This window comes from Lepisosteus oculatus, chromosome 9 (genome assembly GCF_040954835.1).
Source record: "Lepisosteus oculatus isolate fLepOcu1 chromosome 9, fLepOcu1.hap2, whole genome shotgun sequence".
NCBI classification, from domain to species: domain Eukaryota; kingdom Metazoa; phylum Chordata; class Actinopteri; order Semionotiformes; family Lepisosteidae; genus Lepisosteus; species Lepisosteus oculatus.
Window position 1 is genome coordinate 10096784 of NC_090704.1, and position 22124 is coordinate 10118907.

The 22124-nt window shown below is 34.4% G+C and overlaps 1 protein-coding gene across 1 annotated transcript; it reads right to left on the minus strand.

Moving 5' to 3' along the window:
• Positions 1 to 1737: 1737 nt before the first annotated feature.
• Positions 1738 to 20497, minus strand: olfm3a (olfactomedin 3a). The gene is made up of 6 exons (XM_015355472.2): positions 20173 to 20497; positions 6610 to 6753; positions 4580 to 4735; positions 3945 to 4164; positions 3405 to 3511; positions 1738 to 2998 (listed from the first exon to the last, which is right to left on the minus strand). The coding sequence occupies exons 1-6, from the start codon at positions 20239 to 20241 to the stop codon at positions 2321 to 2323; spliced, it is 1374 nt and encodes a 457-aa protein (XP_015210958.2). The 5' UTR covers positions 20242 to 20497; the 3' UTR covers positions 1738 to 2320.
• Between the last annotated feature and the right edge of the window lie 1627 nt (positions 20498 to 22124).

Consider the following 22124-nt stretch of genomic DNA (forward strand, 5'->3'; position numbering starts at 1 on the left):
TGTAGGTTTGAATGGTTTGGCTCCCGTATTTCTGACTACATTAGTGAACTATTAACATGCCACTTGCATTATTTGGGCTCTGGCCTTCTTTCAGTTCCCAAAACAAGGTCGTGAACACTGGAATAATTTTGTCTGCTGCTCCAAAGCTATGACATAGTCTCCTATCCCATATCGGAGAATTTTGAATGTCATACAGCATTTTCAAATCTTTCCTTAAAAATCACTTTTATACTATTGCTTTTAGTTCTGTTTAATTTAAAGTATTAATGTGTGTAAACATGTCTTTTTTTGTTTTTAAAATACCTTGAGATAACCTATTCACAAAAGGCATTATATAAAATATACATGAACCATCTTTATCAAGAGTATGAATAATTGTGGAGGTGATTCTATCTTCTTATTATGATGATAATCTACAAGCATACAAGGGATATTAGAATAACTTGGAAAGAGAGACAAGGATATTGAAATTGAGGCAAAAATTATGTTTGATTCAGTATTACAAAATCAAAAGGATAAAGTAGTGTCTCACTTATAAAAAAAGGATTGTAGGAGTCTAGAACAAGCTACCCAATCATGTTTTTGAAGCTGATGAGATCCTTGGATTACTCATCTAATAAAAATCTAGTATATTTGCTAACTTCTTATGTTCTAAAGGAACACCATCATGTTGAAAGGAATGTGGTCAAATGAAAATCAGAAGTCAGTATAGATACTCATAGTACTTATTTATCACAAATTGGTAAAATTCCAGCAATCTTTTTTAACTTAACTTGAATTTGTTCATTTCATTGAAGAAAATAAAATCACACTTATCACAGTGCGCACTTATGCAACCAGGGTGTTGTAGGTTTTTTAATTTTAATTATTTTTCCTAATAATCTATTTGTTTTTCTCTTGAATTGTGTTGGTTGCAAGGTCACATTAAAGATGGAAAAATGTCTGACATGATTTATCTTGAGTTCTAGCTTTACATCACAGGAATCTGCATTTTCAATAAGAGTGTGTAGACTTTTTATATCCACTGTAGATGTGTAACAATGATGTAGCTCATCATTGAGAAATTGTGCTAACTTACTTTTGGATATGTTGATTAAGGAATTATATTAATGATCATCAATATTTGGAACTATCATCATTGTTCAGGAGGCAGTTTTCTCCTGGAATGGGGAGATTTTAATTAATAGATATACAATCAGTGCTGAAATGACTCTTGTGCATTGGTTTAAAATAAAAATGAAATACTGTTGCTTTAGTATGACCCCTTAATTATGCTATAATTATATGGTCTTTTCAAATCAAGCAGATTTTAAAAGAGCATAAAAAGTGTTATTTTTTTAACAGGAGTTTGTGGTTTTCAAAAATTATATAGTTCTATTATCTGTGTGATGAGTAACTTATCAAAATATGTTAATTTCATTGCATGGGTAATTTGTTAGCGTATAATGGTTTAATGGAACATGCTTGGTGGTAGATATTAATTAACATGTATAGAGCAGGACAGTGTAATGGCTATCTGTATGAATTGCTCATCCAAATGTTATGCACAATCATTCCCTGAAAATAACACTGTGTATACAGCATATCTAGGGGTAAAAAGCAAAAAGAGGATTGTTATCTGCATGTTATGCATGTTAAAGATGCATAATGTCTAACATACAGTACTGGGTGTTTAATGAGGTAAAGATGATTTTATACAACCTTTGAAGCACTGATCAAATTCAATGAACAAAGAAATCAGTTAAATTCTGTATATTTTATAAAAATAATACTGGATTAACTCTCACAGAGGCATTGAAGTGATACAATAGGTACTACAATGAGTGACATTGCTCTTTTTTCTTAAAAAAAATCTGTCAATCAGTTTTGGATTGAAAACATTTTACAATGATTCAAATGTCTAATTAAGAATAAAAAACAATACACTAATCTTAAACATTTTAAACACAACATTCACTTTAAAAAACACTATTTGCTGCAGTGAAACAAAGTTAGCTTAACAAAAACAAACAACATAGTAAACAAGTGCTGAACAAAATCTTGACATTCATGCACAAAAGCTACTTATAGCCTCTGGCTTACAAAACTAAATCATATAAGGCTTAATTTTACTCAGCCATTTGTAGATATAGAGAAATCTATGTCACCTTAAAACTGATCCTGTTGTAACTGGGTTCATATTGTTTTGTCATCCAAAGCTGAAACAAGTATACAAAAGTGTTTTTAATTCAAAGACCAAAAGTGTAAAGACTGCCCACTTTGGAAAAAAAATTAAGTTGGTTATCAAGAATGACTTTGAATTATTGTGCAGAAAACCCATCTATGCATCATCATCAGTCTTAATAATGTGAAAAAGTGTTACATTGAACAAAACTTGGTGACCATTGTTCCACGCATAAAGGGCCCTGTCTCTGGCATTGTAATCTAGCATGGAAATATGAAAGTACTGGTTATGGAAAGGGATGTCCATATATTCGTATGTTGAAGTCTTAGTGGAATACGAGTAATACACCTTGGCTCCAGTTAAGTGAGAATTTGTGATATACAGAGTTCCACAAATCATGAAAGATTCTCCCGCATTTCTTTTAGAATACTCTGTATTCCAGGTCTTTAGGACTTCCAGTGTCTGTGGATCTAACTGGCTGAGGACAATATTGCCAGCATTTTGATTGGTAGCATACACAGCCCACAGACCCATCTCGTCTGCCATAAGGTCAATGTCAGAGAAGCCTCCCCAAGTATAGGGGTAAACATTGTGAAAACCAGCATACTCCAGAGCTCGTTGGGCAAGAATCCTGCCAGTTTCAAAGCTGTACTTGACAATAATGTTACTCTGATACTTGTTATAGTAAAGAGAGCCATTGTAGACCACATGGTTTGTCCCAGCCCATTTGAAAGGAAGGTTGTAGGTCCGAGATTCCACCCCAGTCACAAAGTCTGCAATTGACTTGTACTCACGGACTATTTTGTTGTTGGTGTAACTGTCCATATACCAAACCTATGTCAAGCAAAAAGCAAAAGCTATAAATAGTATTTTGACTCTGATTAACAGTACAGACATGCATTCATTATAACCACCACTAAATATAATATACACTTTAAGATTAAGTACTCTGAATTTAACACATTAGTTACATAATAAAAAATCACATTGCCAAGCTGTCAAGTAGAGTCTAAAAAAAAGGCTACATACACAGTGATAGTGCTTATGCACATTATTAAAATGATTCTCATTTAAAGACTTACTTATAGTCCCGGGACCCCCTTTTTAATATACAAAAGGAAAAAGAGACAATACTGAATATTTCGTACATATTCTTTATTTCTCATAAACATTTAGTACAAAGAAAGAAAACATGGAAATATTTAACTTTAAGTGCACATAAAAAACTCACATAACTTACCCTATTATTTTTTTGAGATGCTTGTGGATCAGTCATCCAAGCGCCAAATCTTGTTCCAGATGTCTTTATTGTAATGGGTCCAGTGATTTTCATTAATTTTCCACATGCTGTTAATAAAGAAACATTTTTTTCTATGAAAATTCTTCAAGCCAATTGCCATTTTCAGGTTTTCCCAATGAAGTCTTACAACAATATCGAAATACCAATGTTTCAGAAATTATTTTGCAAAGCCTCATTTATGCATCAGTTGTGTACTTCGGACAAATCAAAACTGATTGATCTCAAAACTATGTAAAAAACAACTTCACCATACGCACTAGCAATTACGTTCCAAGACTAAATTGTCCATGTTCTGATATTTCTGGTATATGCTGTTTGACCTCTGTCAATTGCCCAACAGTAATTATCTCTGGACTATCTTTGTAAAAATGTGTATGCCATTGCTTACGTGCTATAGTGGAAAGAGTTTCTTTAAATTCCTGAATGAAAGTATTTGTCTATTGAGCTAAATTATGTCAGATAATAAAAGACAGGTCTTACTTAGTTTTGTCATGCAGTTTCTTAGTCTGGTTTCTAGACCGATTACTCTTTGGTGTAGTTCCTCATAGTCATATGCTCCAATCTCCTCCTGGATTCCAGTAAGTACTGCTGATAGGTTCCTGATCTCCTCTTTGAACTGTGTGATTAACTTGGCATCTGTTTTGTACTGCTCCAAAACTGGGATTAGAGGCTGCAGTTCATCCATCTTTTCCTTAAGCTCCTGTGAAGAGATCGGGGAGTATGACAAGACATGGCTAAATGCAGCTTCCAGACAATGAATATTTTATGTTGTTCATTCATCTGAAATACAACCTGTTCATTTGGCATTGAAATAACAGGAACTATGACAGGAAACCCATAGAAGTCAGAGGAGCAGAATTATCCCCATCTTGCCAAATGTAAGCATGGCTATTATACTTAAGGAGAAATTATAATATTGTGAAATATTATGTACAATTTTAGAATAAAAAAGGTTATTTATATTGTGTACTAATTGCAATTCAGTGAATCTGTTTTGATTTGCTTAAATGTCTTCACTTCATTCACAAATGGCTAATCACCATCTGCTATACAGATAAAGAGTAACAGGTTAAATTTCTATACAAACGTATATATTAGACACATTGATATCTTACCTGGAAATGCTTGGTCATCAATGTTTTTCTGTCATCTTCAACTTGTCGAAATTTGGACCTCAGTCCTTTCATTTGGGTTTCCATTTTTAAAACATATTGAAAATCTCTTTGCGTCCTCAAGTTTAACACCTCTATAGACTGTGACATATTCTGGACCTGTCAAACATTTGATGAAATCAGTTAATCTATTAGAAGCACTCATCTGAGTTGAATTTGTTCAACTCTGATATCTTTATTTCAAAGTAGCACTACATCAATATTTGTACTGTTTTGAAGAGAAGACTTCCTAATACCTCACTGTAAAATAGAAATGCATTAAAGTAAATCTGAAGACTGAATCCCACCCACACATACCTTCCTGATATGATGCATTTTGATTTATCTCTTTATCTGTCATTATTAATGTGCCCTAATTCCAGAAACTCATTTTTTTAGAAATAGGACTCTACGTACATTAAACACACTAATATAGACCACTGGCAGAATGCCAATGTCACTTTAATGACCTTTTAACCATAAAATGTACATTCTAACATCTGTGAATTAATCTTTCTGGTGATTTCTCTCCTTGTGGATTAACAGCTCATGAATTAATCATTACTTATTGCCAAGAAATAGACGGTTGACAGATGTTATGTGATTGTGTATTTATGTTTAATGGTGGGAATAGTTAGAAACAGACCTTACCATCATATGCTTTTCAACATAGCTTTCCATATGGAATACAATCATATACTACATAAACTGTTTAACATAAACACACACATATATATATATACATACAGTATACATACTGCAATCAAAGTGCAAAATGGATCTGCTTTATCTTGTACATCATGTATTGATTGTTCCTCTTGGAGTGTAGTTCTTAATAAAATGGCAGAATTCTCTACATTGTAAATAGACAGCTTTTATGTTAAAGCAATATAATGAAATATGTTGATGGACAGGCCTTTAGAACAGGGCTCAGACTGTAGTCATACATTCTTTAAAAAGCAATGGCACATGGCCATTGATGGATTTCTTTGCATTCATCCAGTATGCTGCAGTATAAGAAACCTCAATTGGGCATTGCAATTTTTCTTGTAAAACGTTTTACTGCATTTGGCAAAATGCAGTTTTGTAGTTGAAAGAGTGCTATATTGATCTACTTTAAATGTGTTTAAAATCTAACATTTTGTAAATTTTAATGACAGTGATTAACATGGACAACAAGCGTTCTGTCTGAAAAGCTCTGATGCAGAACGTCACTTGCATTTTAATAAAAAATAAACCATGATGTTGTACAGATTGTGCAACTTAACATATATTTGCTCTGTTATGACAAAAAGATGTTATCACTTTCTACACAATTGCACTCTATTGTAGTATTTTTCTTTGACTGGATCCTGCCTTTTGTAATCACTTAATGAAATGCTTTCTCTGCATATTTTTCATAACTAACAATGAAATTTAACCAAGGGCATCTGATCTTCATCCCTGAAGGCTGCCTCTCTGCAGGTTTTCATTCCAAATCATCTAACTCTTAAGAGCTGATTATTAGCTTAACTGAACAATTTTAACAGCTTCTCCCAGCTCTTCAGGTGCTGCTGCTTTAAGGAGACCATGAACATGTGCAGACATACCAGTCCTCCAGGACCAGGATTGGACATCACTGTAGCTTTGAGCTTTGGCTCACTGCTTTCTAGCATTTGGTATGTTTACACTTGGAATTAATCTGTTCTGTGCTTCAAGCAGTGATTCCATATATACCCTTTCTCATTCTAATTCTCTTAAAGTCTGTCTCATTTCTGCAGAGCTGAGCTTAAGTACAGCATAAAATAAAATAAATATAGTCCTGTAGACAAAGTCTAAATATATAGAGAGAAAAACACTGCAGACATTGCAAATTAAAATTATTTTCTCTTCTGTTATTGGTGAGATACTAGATAGCCACATTTTGCCATTACTGGATGTACATCCGTTTAACTCCAAACAGATGTAGGCTGATCTTAATTATCACTTAACAAATGTATCTAAAACCCATTTACCTTCTCCAGCAACTGGCGGAGTTGTCTGCTCTTTGCATCTCTGGAGCAAAGATTTTGCTCTGGGGCTACCACTGTGCAAATACACCGTCCATCTGGGTCCTGGGCCGAGCTGTACACCTGCCAGCCTTCCTTTGGACCAATAGTCTAAAGAGAACAGAGGAAAAACAGAACTTTTTTCAACAATATTCTCTATATACTGTATGTATAGTACAGGGGACAGTACTTTTCCCACTTGTCTTACTCTATTCAACATGTTCAGATATTTTGACAAGTCTGAAAACCAATCTATACTACCAAACATGACAGGGTGCATTAACTGGAAAGTAGATGGAAAAAAACTGAAGCTTTCTAAACACAAATCATACATTTATGAATGACACAAGAAAACCCATCAAACAAATCATAAGCTTTTTCAGTGCAGCTGATCACTAGTTTAATATTCTATACATTTTATGGGTTTAAAGTTTTAAGGCCCTTAAGGTATACCTTAAAAACACCTTAAATCTTAAATGTATCTAAGGTATTCAGCACAAGTAAGACAAATTACTTTATGCATTAATTTTCAGTAATAGGAACTGTACTATATTTCATATACAGTACAGTATTGAGTAGTAAATGAAATACTACAAATGACAGTTTTATATTTTGTTCACAAGAAGAACACTTATGTGTTTTTTCTATGGTGGAGGGTTCATTACTACTATCACGTTGAATTTGCAGTGACTAAACTGTCATGTTGATGTATTCAAGAAACAAGGAGAATGACAACAATTAAGTATGCAAGAAATACTGCTATATTCCTGTATTTCTGTATTTAGAAGAAAATCAATTATAATTAACAGTGTTGTTAAAAACTTTTGACATTTAGATGTAGCTGGAGCTGAATCAAACTATTTTATAACTTAACTGAAACACCATGCAAGTGCTTAACCAGAACAGTCACAAATTACAGGAGGCAATTAGACCCATGGTTATAACTTGGATCCATTTATCTAGTCACATAGTCAATACTGACTATAGTGGAAACAAATCTTCCTAGTTTGAAATCCACTTGAAAACTAAGAAAGTAAAACAAATAGAGTAGAAAATCACAACTAATTTCAATGTATTTTAAAGATCTTGGGAAGTAATGACCCTGTCTTAACTAAAAGCAATTCACCAGCCTATCTGGCCAACGTGCTGTTGCTAATATCCCAGCCATGGGTCCTCAAGTCTTAAACATTAGAGCTGCTGGAAGATGTCCAAATCTTCATGACACCTAAGCTGCAGTAGAATAACTCAGCCAGTCTTCCTTGCCAATAGATCAATATCACCAATATCCCATTCTGTCATGTGGAAGGAGGTACAGTATGCTTCCATAGTAATTGTAGTTATTCTATGGTATTAAGGCAAACTAGCATTTTAATGTGACGCTGAGAAATTAAATGAGAAATTATGCAACTTATGCATAAAAAGTATGTATCGTTTGGAAGCATTGTTGCCAATTGAAAATCAAGTTTAAATGAAGGGTTATTAATTGAATTGTATTACTCTTTGCTGTTACTAAGCTAATATTGATTACTGTCAATTGGCTGATTGGTTGTTTGGAACAAAGCTGGCAACAATGTTTAGACTGGAGGGTTCATCAGTGCTGAGCACCAGTACAAGAGTTAAAGCAAGTGTTTTTATAATGTATCAAACTGGCCACCAATTAGTCATCTATTTAAGGAGAAGAAAACCCAAAAAATGCTGTTGGCAATTTTTGTCTGTTCTATCCAAATAACACATATTTCACTGCATTCTGCTTAAGTGTGGAACAAATGAATTAGAAATGCAAAGTGAAACAGAGTGGGGTCTTCAAATCAAAATTTCAACCAAATTGTGAAACCTCACACAGACTGTTATTGAAGCCAGGACCATGGAGCAGTAAGGCAGTGGTACCAACCACCATGCTGTCCATCACAGCAATACATAAAGCAGCTTAGTAACTGATTATGATACAAAGCATACTGTTTTGGTACTGAATAGAACTACACTGCTGGGGATATCATAAACAGGTCATGAATGTATTTCACTTGATGTTTTGCTCATCATTTTCAGGAAAAGAAACAGCAAATACTAATGCAACTTAGCAGATCAATACTAATATATGGGTAGGGGACTTTTCAAAGACCCAGATACAGAGAACTGCTGTTTAGGAACACTTTATTGATTGCTCTCATGTATCAGACCGAATGGATACGTAATTCTGCCGTTCCCCATAAGAGGGCAATGAAGCAGTCTACAAAAACACAGAAATTCCTAAATCCACAGACAATTCAAAAAGCTGTATCACTGCATGTGGAATTTCGTGTGTCAGGTGCTTTTCAATCCTTTTCAATGTATAAAGCCAGCTGCCAAGAGGAAAAACTCAACTGATCATCTTTGAGCATCTCAGACCATATGATTCATAATTTTGAAGAATTTTACTAGAAAAGCAGGCCTACTTTACCCCAAGATGAGATCCATTATACACTGACTTGATGCAGAACACAGAGGAATCCAATCATCTGTCATCCATTGAATTCAGACTTCAGCAGTTTAGAGCCTTTGAACGAAGTAAACAACCATCTCACTAAAGCATTTTTGCTCTGCAATTTTCTGCCTACCGATTTAATCCAAGGGCTACACTTCACAACACTATGGGCATGGAACAACTAGTGGTTCAAAAATGTCACAATGGAGGCCATGTTTAAAGCTCTGATGCAGAGAGTGGCTACTTAATTGTAGAAACATTTATGGCGCAGTCCAAGCTTTTTGTAAGGCAGTTGTAGACCGATCTAAGATTTGGCAAACGTTTGATTGCACACCTGTGACAAACAAAGGACAAATATCTTAGCACATAAGGAATGATACATTTGGTTTTGGAATTGATTGAATAATTTCTTGGGTTTTCCTTTCAATTTCCTTGAAGAAAAAAATATCACAGGAACTTAAGGCCAGGGTTGTAGTCCTTGATCTTTTTTCAAAAACACTTAATCGTCAGGTAAAGGGCTCCACGTAGCACTAAATGCAATATATGATTATGTGTAAAAACAAATACCAGTAATTATCAGAATTCAATCTTCCTACTAGGACCTATTAATTACTTCATAGAGGGTGTAGATATTAGCTCTGTGGTTCTATACAAACAGAAGGATTTACTGCAGCTACCCCAAAGGTTTTGCAGAATTCTCCACTGAGTGATTTAACTATTTAAACAAAAAAAATAGTTCACTCTATTATTTTGTGGGAAAATGTACACATTTAGAATATTATTGCATTTTTGTACAAATATGTCAATCTACCACTGTTCATCTGTTTCTCTGATATTTTAAACCAATTTAGTATCACTCCATCAAGGTACTTTTACACGTGTTAAATACGGGGCAAACAATGGAGTTACTGGAATGCTTGTATTGTTTTTATCATTAAAGAAGCGTCAGAGTGAAAGTTACTCGGTGGATCACATGTATAGCTACCACATTTTGGACATAATTTTATAATTAAGTGTTATAGTGTTCTTTTCTTCTCTTTCAAAGCATGGCAAGTTACTTTCATATGTGCAATATACAGTAAGTACCATTAACCTAGTCTTGTGGTTAAAGACATGGCTGCCAATCAAGATGAGTTTTGGTAATTGCACTTATTGCATTATATCTTGGTGGTAAAGTGTGCTAAATCTAAGAAAATTCAGTGTACTCCCAGTCTTATTGTAGATCTGCAGTGAATGTGGAAACGAGACCAATTGGTCACACAATTAGCCCATTTGGTGTGCCTCCCCAATGAAAGGAATCAGAAGTTTCTCTCAACTCCAAATTATGAACTCAAAATCTTCTCTGAAACCAATGAAGTGTTCAAGAAAGGAGTATGATTATAATGAACCACATATTAAAGATCTTATTTTCACTACCAAAAAGAACAAATTCCCAAATTCAAAACTTTAATTATGCTTTGGGTATATATTTATCATATAAGGTTTGGAAAAAATGTATCTTAAATGAAAACCTACTTAATTTCAAATAGGTGACAGCAGGGTGTGGGTATATATATCTTGTTGTGTCAGTTCAGAAGCAAGTCAAGGTGTGTTGATCCTAATAAAATGGTGCTGGATGTATGAAGAAAGTGGTTGTGGTTTACTGTACAGTATGTAGAAATGCAACTTATCCATATACTAACTACATTACCACTAGAAGGACATTCACCCAGTTTGAAGCTAAAAGGCCAAGCCCTTGAACAGGAACAGTTTCTATAAAAGGTTGCATATCACCAAGAAGTTGATGACCTGCTGTGGAGGTGAAAATTACAAACTGTGAGATGGAAATCATAAGCAACTATGGATATTAATGAAATATGTCAAATTATGACTGCATTAGTGCAGCAAGAGAAAAGCAGTAGAACAAAAGCAGAGAACAAAATGGAGACTATGACCCATTGTAGTTATAAAAAAATATTTAGTAAGTCTTCAGGCAGAAGTTTTACAAAGCTTTGTCAAGCTTCATCTTAGTTGATGAAGGACCCCAATTTTGTTACAACCTTAATAGCTTATCTTTCCCAGTATGCCAGTCTAGTTTGAAGTTGCTAGGCTGCTTGGTCTTTGAACATGAGCAGTTTCAAAAGACGAAGGAAGAAAAAAGGCTTTCACCACTGGAACCTTATTAATGATCAATGCCGGTTGAGTACTTGACAGGTGAAGTTTGAAAAAATAACCTGTAATGACAAGTTTTCAGGTGAGCACTCAGTGTGATGAGATAAAGAGCTTATCTGTTCACTACAATAAGACTGTGCTTGCACGGCATTGATGTTTATTATTATATAATATGAGGTAAGCTCAAATCCTCTTTAAATCAGTGTGTTATTTAATTATAGTATATACTATAGTTATTACATATTGGGATTTTCACCAGAAAACTGAAGCATTTGTTGTATTTTAATTCCTCTAAATATACTGTGCATTGAAATGGCTTTAATTGGAAAATGGCCTTAATGTGGCAACGGCACAGAGGATTATAGGATGTGATTTACCACCAATCGGTCAAATCCACATCATCCACTGTTGCAATAAAGCAAAATCCATCATTCAGGATCCCAACCATCCCAGCCACAAATTGTTGCCCCCCCTACCCTCTGGCAAGCGGTACCACACTGTTAAAGCAAGGACCACTAGACTCAAGAGCAGCTTCTATCCCACGGGAATATGCATCCTGAACAGCTAACTGCAGTACCTTAATACACATCGCACTACACACTTTTTACATAGTCTACCATTTGTTGGGGTCTCACTACTACATATTTATTTTTCCACAACATACTTATTGTTCCTGTTGTCTACATTGTGTGGTGTTGTCTGTTGCATTGTGTATGTCCTGAGAGATCAGCACTTAAGGACATTAAGAATTCCAATGTACAGTACAGTATGTGCACAGTACATATGGCAATAAACTACTCTACTACTCTACTCTAATTTACATTATTTAGAAAAAGGTCATGCATGCATTTGTTACATTTAGCTTCAACACTCTGGATTTACTTCAAGGGATTCCAGTTACTGGAAAGACAACTGCCTCATATTCCATTCTAATTAACTGATATATTAAATACTGACTTCCACTGTTTGGACAAGAGGTTAGAAAGAGAGCCAGACATAAAACAGGACTCCAACCCTTTGTCCTGTAGAGCTAAAAATCTTTCAGGTTCAATTCCCATCAACCTCCCAGTTCCTTATTGAACCACTTATTGGCTTAATTAATCAAACCAAGTATGATATATAGCATATACTGAACATACACAGAGTTTAAAGAATAAGACCTCTTCTAGACCAAGATCTGAGACTATATATTGTTGTACAACACCTAGAGATTATACTGTATAACCTTTCCAGAGTTTTTTTTAGCTCTTTTGCAGATCTTTGTATGACTATGTGGGTCAACTTAATTAAACTCTCCTACAGTATGTGTAACATCCATAAAATACAATTCATGTGACTGTCTTTCCCATTTTTTCCTGAAGAATGTATTAAACCTTGATAATATAAACTACTTTAAATCTAAGAATTTTAATCGACTTCTCCAACCTAGGCCAAATCAGTAGAATAATTGGTAAAACATAATAAACAATCAATATATCAAGGGGAAAGAGTGAACACCCTTCACTTAATATGTTCCTGTCACTTATGTTGAGTAATAGTAACGTGCAAATATCAAGACTTTATTTTGGGGAATTTGGTATTAATTATTTGATTGCTTATTGTAACTTTCCATGGGTAACATCTGTGGCTTCAATTATATCTAATGAAGCTTTTTACTCCACTGTAGCTGAATACAGCTTTATCCAATTCAGGGTCTTGGGGGAGCCAGAACCTATCACCACCAGCAACAGGTGCACGGCAGGATACATCTTGGATGGGATCTTGGACACTCAGACTAGGGCCAATTTGTCCAGAAATCAATTAACCTACCAGTATGTCTTTAGACTGGGAGCAAACCAGTGTATCAGGTGAAAACCCAATGAACATGGGGAGAACATACAAACTCCACGCAGATAGCACCCCAGGTAACCAATTGAAGACAGGGCCCCAGCACTGCGAGGCAGCAATGCTAACCTCTGCAATCAATCAAGAATTATCCTATTTTCCAACATCTTTATCAAAAGCAATTATGAACAGTATAAGCCTAAGGCAGTCATATTTATATTAATATTTTTGAAAAAAGAGAAAATAAACTGCAATGTACATGTCAGTTTTTTAACCAGTATAAATGCACATACAGTAAGTAAAATCTGGACACTTAGGCAAAGGACCATTGCATAGTGTGAATGCGTATTTCTAAAACATGTAGAGTATCAGCTGGTGAGCTACTGTATGTTTTTAGAGAAAGATAAGGTATTAATTCAAACTGCAACCCAGTTAGAACTATACCATCCAACATATCTAGTGCTCTGTCCCATATAAAGGTATCAGGGAGAGGAGTAATTTTAGAATGACTGCTGAAACGACTGGATCAGCCATTGGGCGAGAAGGTAAAACACACTGTCATGGCACAAAAACTGCACATTCTGAAATACAGATTCAGAAATCTATTTCTCTCTCATATATGATAAAATGATACAAAGTAACCTTTTTAAACACCATCTTCTTTCAAGTACTTGTATTCTACAATGAAAGAGAAATATAGCAAAAAAAATCAAAGGAAACTAATTAAATGTAAAATGTGAATCAACCCGTATATTAAATAGAAAAATAAGGATAAAAGTAATATTATATTTAAAGAAAAAAGATTTTTTTGTTGGCAATAGATCACTGAAATTACATCTCTAGTTTATACAATGCAGCTCATAAGCACAAATGGCTTGAAACCTCCTTCTGAAGGATATTGTGATTCTTTGTAAAATGATTGAAAAGGTATAGTGTGATTCTTTAACAATGTCCTTTCAGGTGAAGTGGTGCTTTTCTAGATGTGTACTTTCCTGATGGCAATATGAGGTTCTTAGATTTGACCTTTTTATCAGGGCACATTTATAGGTCTGACCTTTATAGTTCATAACTTAGTTCTCTTTCTTAGCAGAAGCCAATTTGTATTACTGGCATAACACTTACTGCAAGGACACCAGAGCATTTAAAGCCTTGCTACAACCTCATGCGAGGATAGGTGATAGCACTTACACAGTATTCTCAGAAGGATGTTTGGTCTTGAAGGCAAGTGCTTTGGAAGACCTAAAACAGACTGAATTTCTCAACATCGAAATTACATACATTTCCCAGACTAAAAAAAAAGTCTAAAATGTTCCAACAAAAAGGAAAGATGGAGGTTTACTGCGAGACACTTCAGGTTTTCTGTAAGATCATTCCCAAATTGAATGTATGATGAGATTTTAAGCAAAGTTCCACATTTGCATATCTTTCCAGGTACAGATGTTATAATATGTATGTCACTGGAAATTGTCAAAGAATAAAAATCTTTTTCATTACTTCATTATTACTAAGTCCCGCGAACACAAAAAAAGGACAAAATAGAAGTTTTTTATACAACGCTGAATATTTAAAAAAATGTCTTTTTCTTACGAAGGCAGGCAAATAAAACATTTTTTATGTATCTATTCATAGGGACATACATATAATTAAACTGATCACCTCAAATCAATAATAGAGTATTTTCACATTTACAATATGTCATTAATCAGGTTCCATTGCATGGTAGCTCTTGCATCTATTAGTTATAACACCCATTAATTAGAGTTATTAATTAACCATTACCAATTAAAATACTCTCCTATCTTCACTTTAACAGCCATTTATATTTTTACCTGCAAGCATCTGCCATTATGTCATCCACAACAATGTTCAGCCAAGAACAAGCAAGAACATCAAATGCCTATTCGATGTACTATAGTATTATATTATGGGTGGGCAGACTGCAAAAGCATTTAGAACTCTTCCTCAGTCTGGAGAGACATGAGTTGAATCCCAACCGACATACTCCTGCAAACCTTAGTGTAAAACACGATGTCAAAATGTATACTGTATCCAAACCAAAAAAGAAGATAACCGTCATCACTTTGGATCAAAGCATCAGTGAAATACATCTGACAAATTTGTTTTAATGCATTCTGCTTCTGTGTGTTTTCGCAAAATCAGTCCATTTCAAGTTTCATTTTAAAAAAGGTTTGAAAATTATACTTCCGAATTTGAAAATTTGAAAACTTTAACAATATTTAGATTGACGTACCTCTCTTTTCCCAACAGAGATCAATCTTTGCTAGGATAAAGACAGCAAACTGATCAGCACATCCTAGACGCAAAGTAGCACAAGGGAAGGAGATGCAAACATATTGAAAAGATAATCGTTTCTGGGCTTCTTTGGTCACTTTTAGTTTAAAAAAGCTTATTTACACACAAAATGTGCATAATTTTTGTGATAAATAACATTAAATAAAACATTTGGGACACGGAATAAATGCCATAATTGTTGAGTTGTACAACACAATGTACAACAAATTTGCAACAAATTGCAGGTTGTGTAATGAGAGATATATACTGTATAACACAAAAAATACATTTCATAAGACAACTACATATTGTGACTTATAATTGCCCAGTACAATGTTACTCTCTCTCTATGTTATCCTATTTTCAGGAATCAAAGTTTGGATACATTTGTAATTAATTTTTCTCCATTCCCCTCTATCTATCAGGATGCCTTCCAATACATTACAGTAATCTTTAATGAGACTCAATCAGTACTTTAGGTTGGTCACTGAAATCCAATAATTCTGCTCACGAAGGATAAATGTATTTGATGATAGCAAGGACAGAGTGAATTAAAAAGAAATGTACTGAAAGTGTGGATGACTCTTACTCTTTTTGCCATGCTTTGTAAGACAAATACACAAGGAGGTGTCTGTCAGTTTTATGTCAGGTCTGTTGTAGAATAACAGCTTATGGTGAAGAAAATTGGATGTAATAGATTAGAGTAATACAATCTGTTTCATCATTATGCTAAAAGCCCCCATACTGTGTTCTAGGCTGCATTTGAAGAAAAGCTGTAACTCAGGTCTACAGCACGCACAGAAGAGCACACAGACCTTTAAGGTTGAAAATAAATGAATTTAAAAATCTAATCAATGTATCTACACATATGTACACGTCACAAAAACAATGCCCAACCTCAGTGCTAATACATTTCTGTTTTTCATATACTTTATTTTGAGATAAGAACATATGTAAGCAGCAGCTGTTTTTAGGTCCACAAAATGCAGTGCTACTGCAATATAAATACCATCCAATATAATTATTTGTCTATGAATAAGACAGCAATGACACTAAGGGTTAGTAAAACTATCTGGTTGGAGTCATTCTAATAACCACATGCTTAAAAGACTGTGGAATACAATAAGGACATTGAAAAATATATTGTATCTAAAATAATGTTGCTCCTGCTGAATGTAAAGTATTATGATAAATAGTTCTTGTTGATTTTATTGTTTATAAAGAAGTTGTAAACTGGACATTTATTCCATATTACTTTATATTTTAGCACAAAAATAAGTGCAGGAAAGCATTGTTGTACTTTGGATTCTACCTTTTTCTCAGAAGACTAAGGCCTAGATTCTACCGAAGATCAACACAACTGCCAATTGCAAAATCCATCCCCAGCACTGGTGGAACACTAAGTCTTTCATTGTACAAATATATTATTCTATAAACACAATATTGTCCATGGGAAATATATAACCAACAGCATGAAACAGGCTCAGGATTTCTAATTCCATATGAGTCAAAATTTGATTTAATCATTGGTTTAAAAGAAACATGGTAATGATTATGGGGATTAAACTGAAAGACCATAATTATGTTGGTCTTTAAGGATCAATAACATTTCATTTTCCATAGATTTTCTTTGCTTTGTACACTTGATCAAAAGTATTTTTCTACCTGTAGACCTAAAATGCTGTATATTAAAAAGTTTTAGAAAAACTGTGATAAAAAATTTGAAAAATCACAAGAAGCTACAGTAAGTATTCATAGATCATTACAAAGCATGTTCAGGATTAAGGATTTAAATTAATTCACAATGTCTAATTGGTCTTGGTGAGTCATGAATGTACTTCTGTCTTGTGAAGGTTTTACCCCATTATGAAATTCAAAATCGTCAGCCGAGATGCATTTTAATGGGGTTATTTGTACTGGGCAAAGCAAATGTGTTTCAGGGTGAGGGAAATCTTTTTTCACTCTTATTTTATGCCCAATAAGTGCCAGGAATGGCACTAATGATATAAGCTAAAATATACTGGTGCTTATTTTCTGAGAGGTCACATTGATGTAAAGGTGAATTTATTACTAAGGAGACCATTTTAATGATTATTTTTTGTTGCATTCAGAAGCATTGCATCAACTTAGATCATACTGCATAGAGCTGACAGCTCATATTATAATCTTGAAAGACCTGCCTGGGTTGAACATTAATCTATTTAAACACACTGAATCAATCAACAGACAAATTCAGATGCAAAAAGTGTTAACTCTTCTAAAATAGATAAGAAATTGCCTTCATATACTGTAGATAACTATGTTACATCCCTTTACAGGTGTGTGGTTTAAGTACCTCATATTTTTAAAATTACTGCAATAATGACAATTTATAAAAGTTGCAGTTGTGTAGAAATAAAATATAAGGATATTAACATAAACAATGATATTCAAAATGTGAAGACTGAGAAATGTTTGATGAAATTACCCCCATGCTGATAGTTGATGAAGGGTTCGTGAGTTGTTTTCAGCACCAAGACCAGTAACCACCTAATTATTTTACAAGACTGTAAAGTAAATAACATTTTATGTTTTTGTTGTTAAACTCTGGAATTAACCAATTATCATTCTTTAACTTTATCAGAACAGAGGATTGAGAACAGTACATGCTTTCCTCCACAATGAGTTCTTGTCAGATTTGACTGCCATTTTCTATACTACATGTCTTATGGTGCCTTATGGGAGTTAGCATTGGAGGAATAATGTGACATTCAATATCAATACTGCAAGCTTACAGGCATCCAGCGAGAAAAACAGCCTGCTCTTGCACAAGCAGTCAAGGATATGGGTGCCAGTCAAGGATATGGGTGCACCGGTAGCTGATGAATCCCAGTCACTGACTAAGCTTAAGAGAAGGTTTAGGTTCGTATCAAAGCTATCTAAATTATAAAGCTCAACTTGTGCTCTACTTTAACATTTTAACAGGTTGATTTTCTCAGAAGACGCATTTTGTTTTACTTGTAGATGCAAAATAACCAACTGAATCTAAATCTTAATCTACTTTGGCTGCATATCAGTAATATGTATAAAGTAGGTTATTATAAAGTTAGGACACTCGCATATATACATTTCTATTTTGTTCATTAATTCTTCAGTCACAGAAACAAAGTGTGGGAGGAAATTAGCAACAATAATTTCAAGAATCATCAACATGATATACTCCATGGCTCTCTGACAAAAGAATTGACAGTTTATTTCACACCACCAGATTTGAAACAACAATATTTTGGCTGGATCAATTGTCAGTAGCCCTCTTGGAAGACAATAACAAAACTGGGATTGAGCTCTTACATTTTGAAGTCGATGAAAACATGTGCATGCAATGGAGAGTTTGAAAACATTTTTATTATAATATTTAATTACTGGACATACAGTATATACAGCAATGTAAAGCTTTTGCTATACCATACAGAAAAAATTCAACTTCTGCAAAATTGATAAAAAGCCTTCCTTTGACTAAATAAATATTGTTGTCACAATAACACATCTCAATGTCAGGGAAAAAAAGGCCTTTGAAAAAAGCCCAGAGCATTCTCTTAAACCACTGTTGTTGATATTATTGGACTTAGTATAAGTGTACATTAAGAAGAACATTCAAAGTATACAAACTATTTGTGCAGGAGGGGATGGAGTGATTGTAAGTGGTAATTTAGTTAGATATTGATTACATTTTAAAACCTCAGGTAACAAAGTCATTAATAATAAATAGACTAATAAGTCAGCAATACGTGTCTAATGGCTTAAAATGTGTTCATGTAAGCACATTTTCTAAATTAGTATTTCTTTCCCTTCTTTTATTTCATGCAACACAAGAGATAAATACCTTTGTGATTGTGCATTGTGTACACTGTTCTGCATTTCGATACTATGGGAAACTAAACTGAACCACTGCATCACGTATCTCAAGTCTCCATTTCTATACAACATGTGTTAAAGCAATGTATTGTCCTTGTATTGTATTTCGTCAGGTTAACCGGGATTATTTTTTTGTCTTTTCTGTTTTCGACGACAGTGTATTATAACAAGCAAACAATTTTTAGTCAGCACTTGTGTATTAATTTGAATTTAGTGATGTGACGCAAATTTTATTTTTACATTGCAACTATATTGCCGCTAAAATGGCACAAAACCCTCATTAATAAAGTTCTAGAGTTAGCTGTTCTTATCCATGAACCTAATACTAACACCATATTAGAGGGGATATTCGGATTAAATAGTAATTTAGACTTCGTATATGTTTCAGTTAATCTCGACGAGATCATCCACAATGTGGTAGAGGCGTAACAGGCGCTTAATACTTTATCACTGCTTGAATTTCAAACCGCTAGCTTAGTCATTGCTCAACGATGTGTATAAACGCTATATTTCAATTATCTGGCAGAATTTCAACGTTATTTTCCTAGTGTGAAAGCTTTGCGCCTTCAAACGTTTATATATAAAGTGCATGCGTGCATGTTGCATGCCGCGGTAGCATTCGCTCTTTTACCTTGAGCATTGAAAGCTTTCTTGAAGCATCCTCCAGTTGTTATGTTACTGATATAATTAATACGGATGTTTTGCCAGTGGCCAGCAAAGACAACCAGCTTAGCGAACTGGAACGGTACAATTCTCCTAGAACTGCAGTGCTGGTTACAGTAAGCAATATATTTTACCAAGAGGATTTTTCTCCAATCTTTCTCCTCACTAAACTTACCTGTGAAGTGTTTTACATACGCACATACAATAATCTTCATTTCATAAAGAAGAACAACCAACCAACTCACCACAGACGGATATAATCCGAACAGCATCAGCAAAAGCAGAGGATTCAGAATCCCGAACAGTGCCTGCATTCTGTTTGGAAGCAGTTGCACTTTACTCGCTCATTCACTCACAGCCTTCACTGCAGGACCTTGTCAGGTTTACTACTGGAATATGCCTGGCGATTAAAGCGCCCCAGTGGAACAAGACGGATAGATCCTCATTCATTACACCGCTCTGAGGGCTTTCGCCGTGCAAGCAATACAGAATACTCCGGTCCACACTGTCAACAGGAAAGTTTTGACCTGAAGAGAGATTTCGGGGGCTGCAAAGGAGGTGTTGAAACCTGCACAACGGAAATGACATCACTTTCTTTTCCCTTTGGGATTATGGAAAGTTTTTTGTGTGCATGGGGGTCATTGTTTATGAGAAAGTAATTCTTACCAGAGGAAGTGTTCAATAATGCTAGAAGACACTTAGAATTTTTCATTTTCCGTTCGAACCAGTTGAATTTTATTCCACATCAATTCTTAAAATATTGCTTTACATTAACAGTTAAACGCATACAGTAAGCCCAGATAGTTCTGGATTCTGCTCGAATACACCTGAGCATCAGGGCAGACTTGAAGAGTCATCTCTCAGGTACATACTGTATACTCTCTGCATCCCACATAAAGCATGAAATCAGAATTTGTATAGTGTATATGTTTAAGTTAACGTGTATTACAGTATCACACCAAGGTTATAATGGTCACGCGTTAAATGTCCTTGCTACATATTCTGATATACTGTACCAAAAACGCTGTAATGATATCTTGATAAACGATCCCGGTTTATGAAATTCCGAATTCCTGTGCTTTTCCTCACCTCCACTATGCTTTTTATACCTGAGACCTGGGTTAAGCATAATTCACTCTTGGTTTTTTGTTATGCAAGTAAAGGGATACATTGTAAACGCTGCGGTTTCAAGATTTTTTAATGTTATTTAATCGCACAAAGTTTCATAATAACAATTGTACATGGTTTCATTATATTTTTAACTGGTTGCTGATTAACAAAATCCTTTAAGTTGTTTGCTTTTTTCCCCCTGCTTAGCCTGAGAATTTTCATGTCAGTTAAATACATTTCAAATATCCGCCTTCTCTTGATCTTTTGTTGCTATAGTTGTAAACATCCAAGAAAGAATGATCTTTTTTGTCACTTCCAGAAGGGTCTATATATCACAAGTGTCATTAAAGGTTGATTACTGTTGGCAACAGTATTTATAGTTTGTAGAATAGTATAGAAAAAACCCTTGATGTGAACAGCTTTGCATTTTGTAAGACAGCCTAGGTATCTAATGTACATCTATGTAAATTATAAATAAAATAATTGTTATTGTAACATCGACACCTGTTCTTGGTGCAAGGTCAGTAGGAAGATGTCTACTGGATCATCATCTATCATGTACCCAACATACGCAGAGGTGCTTAACATTACATCTGGAAGATTTGGACTTTTGTCCTTGACCAATTCTATTATTAGCAGTACTAGTTTCAAGTACACTTGACAGAATGTTGATTATGCTCCAGCTAACCATGGAGTTGGGCTGCAGTCTGTTGCATAGGGTGGCCTTCACTAGCTTAGGCTTTGATTTCTCCATGCTTGTCATATGATATTTCCTCCCCAGGAGTCATTGCATTCACCACACTTTCATCAGACCACAAAGGCATACAGTACTTTATGTTAAGGTATGATGCTTTCTGATTGTAATCACAGAGCATACAGCACCAAAATATGAAGTCCCTTTACACAGTGCATTGCATTTTTGTACAATATGTGGTATTTGTACATTATTTGTATTTTATGCCAATATTTTCTTTGTTTTTTAGTTTTGTCCAATTCTATCATGAAAAGTTTGAAAATGAAAAAACAGAACAGATTAATATAACATTTTTGGGATTTTCATGGCACTCAATAAATACAGTATGTTATA